The sequence below is a fragment of the Ananas comosus genome, linkage group 20 (assembly GCF_001540865.1).
Source record: "Ananas comosus cultivar F153 linkage group 20, ASM154086v1, whole genome shotgun sequence".
Taxonomy (NCBI): Eukaryota; Viridiplantae; Streptophyta; class Magnoliopsida; order Poales; family Bromeliaceae; genus Ananas; species Ananas comosus.
The window spans coordinates 7,770,852-7,779,015 of record NC_033640.1 but is presented as its reverse complement, the minus strand read 5'-3'; the positions used below and the strand labels follow the sequence as shown (position 1 = coordinate 7,779,015).

Here is an 8,164-nt window from a genome sequence, read left to right as displayed (position 1 = left end):
TTTTGAAATCTCTGTATGTTCGCATGATACGAGAATTAATCCACCGAATATTATATGGAGCAGTTACTCACCGATGGTATAAATTGTCATTTTTCTGCATGAATTAATTCTTAGCGTTTCTCTTTCCCATCATACAAGAAAAAAAAAAAATCGAAGAATGTGACCAGTAAATTACTAATGTAGTGTCTCCAATTAATTAAATTATTTTTATAAATTTCATCTGTTTCATAATTATTATAATTTTTTTAAAAAAAATTATTTTTATTTTTAGTTTTTTAAGACTGCACAGTAGACTTCCTCCGTTCCAAGGGCTCCCACCGCAACCGACCGTTGCTTCGACAGGAGAGTCCCTTCTAACTGACGCTCCTCGATCTTCTCCTTCCCGTCCCCTTCCTCCCCCTCTCACTCGCCCTAGGGTTTCCTCTCTCCTCCCATGGAGACGGAAACCCTAGCCCCCGATCATCGTCTTCCTCGCCGGAGCCTTCTCTTTCACCAGATCTCCGTCCTCCTCCTCACCTTCTCCGCCTACACCTCCTTCCACGCCTCCCGCAAGCCCCCCAGCATCGTCAAGAGCGTCCTCTCCCCCTCCTCCTCCGCTGCCGCCGCCATTAATGGCGGATGGGCCCCCTTCGCCGGCCCCCGCGGCCCCCACCGCCTCGGCGAGCTCGACCTCGCCTTCCTCTCCTCCTACGCCCTCGCCATGTTCGCCTCCGGCCACCTCGCCGACCGCGCCGACCTCCGCCGCTTCCTCGCCCTCGGCATGCTCGCCAGCGGCGCCGCCACCGCGCTCTTCGGCCTCGCCTTCTGGTGGGACCTCCACAGCCTCGCCTTCTTCCTCGCCGTCCAGATCGCCGGCGGCGCCGCCCAGTCCATCGGCTGGCCCTGCGTCGTCGCCGTCGTCGGCAACTGGTTCGGCAAGTCGCGGGAGCGCGGGCTCATCTTCGGGATCTGGAACTCGCACACTTCCGTCGGGAACATCCTCGGCTCCGTCGTCGCCTCCTCGGTGCTGGAGTTCGGGTGGGGGTGGTCGTTCGTCGTACCGGGCCTTCTTATCGCCATCGTCGGAGTGATCGTGTGGGCGTTCTTGGTTGTAGATCCCAGAGATCTAGGGTTTGAGGCTCCGGCCTCCGCGGAGGTCGAGATGAGTGATGCTGGGAATGGAGCGGTGGAGGGTTTGGATGGGGAAGAGATTGGGCTCCTCGGACTGGAGAAGTTGCCCGATTCGGGCTCCGCGGAGGCGATTGGGTTCCTGGAGGCGTGGAGGTTGCCTGGGGTTGCGCCCTACGCCTTTTGCCTCTTCTTCTCCAAGCTTGTCGCTTACACTTTCCTCTACTGGTTGCCATTTTACATTCGGCACAATGGTGCGTATCCATTATTTAGATATCGATGTTTTCAATGGAGTTTTCCATTGTTCCCCTTGTTCGATTTGCTCTACATTAGCATACAAGAGGATCGGACATTTCACTGCTGCACAGAAGTAATGGCACTACATATTCATTATGGAACTCTACATTGTTGGCTGATAACCTAATAGGACTTTGGAAATCACTAAATAGGAAAATTTGCATGAACTTTAACAGGGAATCTGTATTAAGGATGATTGCTTATCATCTGCTTAATGTACTGGACGTATTGGGTTCGTTTCAAGTTATACTATTTTCATATCTTAGAGTACATGGCCTTCAACTAGCAAAAATATAAAGATTGCGCATTCTGAGGTTTCAGTTTAGAACTTCATGTGATCACTATATCTGGAGGAACTAGCACTGCTTTTCACATGTTAGAATGCAGGCTACCTGTAACTTTTTAATTTTATTTTAAATTATAATTTTTTGAGAGAGAATACCAATAGGCTGTTCTGTTTGATATTACCAGCGAAGGTAGTTACGGACTCCTAAGACTCATTAGGTTGATGTTTGAGTACCCATTAGCCCAGTTTATGAGCAACCATATGAGATGAACTGCTTGCTAATAGGAACTGCTTGCTAATAGGATTTTTATAATCACCATGGCTAGTCATGCTTGAGGTCAGGAAAGGAGTTGAGGATAGTGAGGGCCATACAGAAGTTCCTGTCTGGAAAGGATAACATGAAGAGAGGATAACATGATAAGAGCTCAGTAAAAAAACAGAGTTATCTGTCATATTCTGCCAATGGCTAGTTGGTGAATCTTTGCTTCACATATTAGTTCGCGAATAGTGAATCTTTTTTTCATGTATTAGTTCAGTAATGCAGCTTCTATATAATTTCATCTATCAATTAAATCAAAATATTCCTTGACTTGATAGTAATTTCATGACAGCACCTATTACAATCTCTTGAGATTTCTTTTTTTTTTTTGGATGAATATAGCTTTTTTCAATCAATTCCTGCTATTATTTATGTAATTATATCCATTGCTGATGTAACTTTTAAACAGTTATTTGTTTTAAATGTTCCTGATATATCCATTTGCCTCTACTGATCTTAAGCTGTTATTGTTACTTTTATTTAATAGTCTTCTGTTATTTTTATTTTTATTTAGTAGTTGTTGGGGTGAGTTATGTTTCACCATAAGATGACATGGCTTTTCAGAATGTTAAATTTTCATTTATGCCAAAGTCCTTGCCCTTATAGGTGTTGCCGGCAAGCTCGTGTCACATAAAACTGCTGGAATTCTTTCAACAATATTCGATGTCGGAGGTGTTTTTGGTGGAATTTCAGCGGGATTCATCTCCGATAAAATTTCTGCTCGTGCCATCACTTCAGTTCTGTTCCTTTTGTTGTCAATCCCTTCACTTATTCTTTATCGAACATATGGAAGCATGTCGATGCACCTTAACTTAGGCTTAATGCTTCTGTCTGGTTATTTTGTGAATGGCCCCTATTCTCTTATTACCACGGCAGTTGCCGCTGATCTCGGTACTCAAGACATGATTAAAGGGAATTCCCGAGCATTAGCTACTGTGACTGCCATTATTGATGGTACCGGCTCTGTCGGTGCAGCTCTGGGACCCCTACTTACTGGCTATATTTCAACTAGGGGATGGAATAGTGTATTTTTCATGTTGATTGTTTCGATTTCTTTTGCTATTATATTTTTAATACACCTTGCGAAATCTGAACTTGTCAGTAAGATGAGCGAGCAAAAGTAGGAATAAACTGTGCTGAATCTCATACATACATTGTATAAATATAGACATATACGCATTCTTTTAATTACATCTTATGAATTACAATTAATGAGATATTGCTTTTCGAAAATGTATTTGGCTGCCTTTGTGGAATGTCAGGAGAGCTAGGTGCGACATAACCTTCACAAAACTCTTGATTTTGTTTCACATATTTAATTTTGGGTCCTAGGATAACTAACAACAATTTGCTTCCAGGATGGTAACTATTTAATTCTTTAGCAACTTGTTAGTCATTTGGATCTCATTTACCGCTGTCCAGTCACAGCTCACAAGTCTGTTGCTCAGATTCTTAAATTTCTGAAGTAAATCAGAATAAGGTACATTTCAGTTAGTTGAGACATACCTCCATCATAAATTTTTAATATCGAATTCTTAAATTTGAAGTTATGGTTGTTTTTCAATAAGATATTTTTACTTGTTTTCTTTTGTTTCCTTATCATTTGATTAAGTTAAGAAATTACCTCACGTGTATGTATATGCATACTTGTAAAAGGATTGTTTTTGCTTTTCACGATTGTGTAGCATGTCAGGTATTGATACAAATGCAGATTAATTATAACTAAGGTGGATTCAGATAAATTTGTCCATCCACATGTGGCCACTTGATACAAAGGAAGTGTAGGTGGCATGGGATTTGGTGAATCATTGGGCTGTCGACTAGAAAGTTAACAGATGTCTCCTGTATTTTCTTTGTAATAACGCAATGTGTCTCCAGTTTTTCTATAAGGTATTTAAAGAATATTCAGCAAACAATATATCACTAAAAAAAGAATTGTCTAAATAAATTAATGCGTCCTTTTAACAAATCTTGCCCAATCATGAAATTACTACATAAAAGATAAATGATACTGATGTCGTTCTTGAATAGCAATATTAGTTTAATTCAGTAAACGGCAAATGCTAGCTGTTTTTATGCCCATATTACATCGAAGAACGATGGGTTTTTGCTTTGTCATTTGCATGATCCCAATCTATCATGAGATCTAGCTTTGTTATATTTTTATTTTGCTCTGAAATTTGTATCGATATTCTATGTGTCTTATTTCGATACCAAATTGTGGTTTCATAATTTGTTTTAGTAAGCTTTCTAGTGATGTACTTGTTTTGTTTCAAGTACTTAACATTTTTTTTGTCACATGTATTGGACGGTCATTACATAAACCTGTGTTTCTTTTTCATAGATCCAGAAAGGATAGTTACTGGAATTGCTTTGATTTTGGTAATTCGCTTATTGGGTGCAACTATGCTAACTATATAAGCACTTGTTGCCTATGCTTTGTAGTTTTTAACTTCCAAAGTACTTCCACATCTTTTTCAAATATTTTCTTGGTTTGGTTTTACCTTCTTTTACAAATTTTATCATAATGTTGAACAGCATTGTTTTGATGAACAGAACAAATTGCTTAAAGTAAGTAAACAACTATTACCTTCATTTGTTGTTTCCATAGCTATGAATTGTCAGTATTTATGAAGTCATGCTTATCTCTGCCCATTTTTATAATTTCTGTGAAGTAAATCTAAATTCGACCATCGAGAGAGCTTATTCTCTTTTCTCTCAATGGATTTGTTATATGTAATCTAACAGACAGGAACTTTCAGAAGATACACAAATTCTCTTTCAATAGATTCTAGCAGAGCCGTATAAAGTGTTTTTCATCTTATCTCATCGAGGTTATTCTATCTGTTTGTTCCTCACATTTCATGTTGGAGTAATTCCAAGCACCTTTCTAGTAGCCATTGGAGAAACAGAAGATATACGGTATGTATCCAATAACAAGCATTAAACTGCAATTTCTAATTTCAGCACAGTTTATAATTCATCGATATGTTAATGTATTGTTCGATATATTGTTCAAGATACTATGATACGGTGAAAATTCAGCTATTAGAAATCTATTCCCATGATGTGTTTATTCGTAATTTTCAAGTGTTGTGATACTTGGGTGAAATATTTTGGAATGAAAAACCTTTTAGTGCACATGAGTGAGTAGTATCTTGGGGTTTGCTAGAACTCCATGTCTCTGCATGGCTATACATAATTCTGAATGATAACAAAGGGCATATTGGGAGCAAGTTTATATCCATTTAATATGCTTATTAATAATTCACGTTCCCTCTTTTTCTCTACAAGCTTTCCTCTCGTGTTTTGGCTCTTAGGGTTTCCTAAGGTTTAGTTGTGTTGTTTCTTTAGTGGTCGGCTGGTCTTCTTCCCTGATATTCTTCGACAATGCCAGGGTCAGATCCACATCTTCAGAGGAGAATTTCGTGCAGTTACCTTCAATCTCTACTATATAAAAATCTATTCTCTACAAATGCTTATGATCAATTTGTTAAAAAAAAAATTTCAAATAAGAATAGTTATGATCAATTTATTAAAAAATAGCATTTCTATCCATCTGTAAATTCAATCCTACGAACGATTATAATCAATTTGTTAAAAAATATCTCAAATAAAAACAAACTGTTATACTCCCGGTAAAATAGGATCACTCTACATTTCATGGATCAAGAACAATCGAAAAAGAAAGTAAGACGAGGATGGTACCTCTTAAAACACTGAATATGGTAATATCACCGATTGTACTAATGTACATATGATATGTTGATCAATTTGTAAAATAAAAGCATTCCTATTTATCTATTTTACATTAAAATTTGAGTTTAAATTATGAATTAAATTTAATTTTTGATATCAAATTTAAATTAACAATTAATTTTTTTATTACAGTGGATCAATCTTAAATTTTAAAATTTGAAAATAAATATAAATTAAATTTTGATGCTTTTAGTTTAAAACACATATTTAAATTTAATTCATCAAAAATCAAAAAGTATATAAAAATGTTCGATGTATATAAAAAAGAACACATAGGATATTGTAAATATTTCTAATAAAATATAATTATTAATTTAATAAAATATAGTTTTATTAATAAAATTTTGGATTTATATAATGTACACATTTATATTGGTTTAAATATATTATAATAATTAATGTTAAGTGCATTTGTAAACGTAGCATTCCAATCCTATATCATATATATATAATATATATTACTATATATGCTATATAGTATAGTACTACTACTATATATATATACGATATATATATATATACTATATATATCCAGTAGCTGCCGTCTGGGGGGCTTTTGGAAGCACGGAGCACTCCCGTGCTTCAAGGTTGTTTTCCGATGTTGGGATTTTCCGAATCCGACGATCGCTCCGTTAGACTTGATCTAGAGTCAATTTGAAGTATCTAGAAAAATAAACATTTTCGCGATTGTTTCGATATCATTCATTTACTGCCTAGTGATCGAAGAGGCTCAAAATCAAACGGCTAAAAATAAAAAATCTTACAAAATATGATGATATGATATTAAAATTTTAGAAATAAAGTTATTGATCTTGTTTTATACTGGAAAAAAAAAAAAAAAAAAAAAAAAAAAAAAAAAAAAAAAAAAAAAAGAAAAAAAAAAAAAAAAAAAAAAAAAAAAAAAAAAAAAAAAAAGAAAAAAAAAAAAAAAAAAAAAAAAAAAAAAAAAAAAAAAAAAAAAAAAAAAAAAAAATAAAAAAAAAAAAAAAAAAAAAAAAAAAAAAAAAACAAAAAAAAAAAAAAAGAAAAAAGATAAAAAATTTTTATCAAAATTTAGTGATTTGCATATTTCTCACGTGTTAATACTTACAAAACGGCTCACCCACGACCATTAAAATTATGGATTTTGAGCCTCTTCGATCACTAGGCAAGATAATATCGGAATCGCGAAATTTATTTTCAAGTACTTTGAAATAACTTTAGATCAATCTAACGAGCCGATCGTTGATTAAAAAGTCCGAACATCGAAAACCAAAGTGGAAGCCGGAGCCCTCCGTGCTTCATAAGCATCCTACCGCATAATATATATTATAGTATATATACGAGAGAGAGAGAGAGAGAGGAGAGAGCGACGAGGAGAGTGGCTGGTATGCATCTGGAAAGCAGCCGGAGGCTCCGTGCTTCCAAGTTGTTTTCGATGTTCTCGACTTTCGAATTCGACGATCGGCTGCGCTTAGAGCTTGATCTTAGTATTTGAAATATCTAGAAAATAAATTTTGTGATTTTTCGATTGTCATTTGTCTAGTGACTCGAAGTGGCCAAAATCAACGGCTTGAAAATAAAAATGTTACAAAATATGATGATATGAACATTAAAATTTAAGATCAAAGTTATTGACATTGTTTTATATGGTATAAAGAATTTCTATCAAAATTCATGTGATTTGATTTTACACCGTTAAACTTGCAACCGCTCTCACCAACGGCCGTTAAAAATTATTGATTTTGAACGCCTTCGATCACTAGGCAAATGATATCGAAAATCACAAAATTTATTTTCTAGATATTTCAAATATCTAGATCAACTCTAACGAAGCCGTCGTCGATTCGAAAAGTCCGAACCTCGAAAATAACTTGAAGCCGGAGGGCTTCGTGCTTCCATAAGCATACCAGCCCACTATATATATATATATATATATATATATATATATATATATATATTACTGTAAACTTAAAAATTTTATAAATATATTTCGTAAAGTAGTAAAAAAAATTAACTTATTATATTATAATAAATATCTCGCGTCACAATCAGCACGATCAAATTGAGCTCCAATCTACTAAAGTTGAGAAGAATATATATAATATTTTAAAGTTTAAAGAGATAAATTATGCAATTTTCAACTTTGTAGCGCTATTTTTTTAATTGTCTCCAAATATATTGTACCAAAGACACAGCAAATATAGACCATAATTATATATCAAAATATTCATTAATTTCATCTGGCCAATCAATAATAGCAATATAAGATCGATCTCTCATAAGTCGAAATATATAACTGTTTCTAATTAATTAGCCATATACCAAAAACAAAACCCTTAAAATTATTTTTTTTTAAAAATAAAATACCCTTTTTCTTTTGATTAAAAAAAACAAAAACAAAAACTCTTTTAGTT

General features: G+C 35.0%; 1 protein-coding gene across 1 annotated transcript; it reads left to right on the top strand.

Annotated features, from left to right (window-relative positions):
- LOC109726086 (putative glycerol-3-phosphate transporter 5) lies at positions 313 to 3,242 on the top strand. The gene is made up of 2 exons (XM_020255516.1): positions 313 to 1,361; positions 2,616 to 3,242. The coding sequence occupies exons 1-2, from the start codon at positions 434 to 436 to the stop codon at positions 3,131 to 3,133; spliced, it is 1,446 nt and encodes a 481-aa protein (XP_020111105.1). The 5' UTR covers positions 313 to 433; the 3' UTR covers positions 3,134 to 3,242.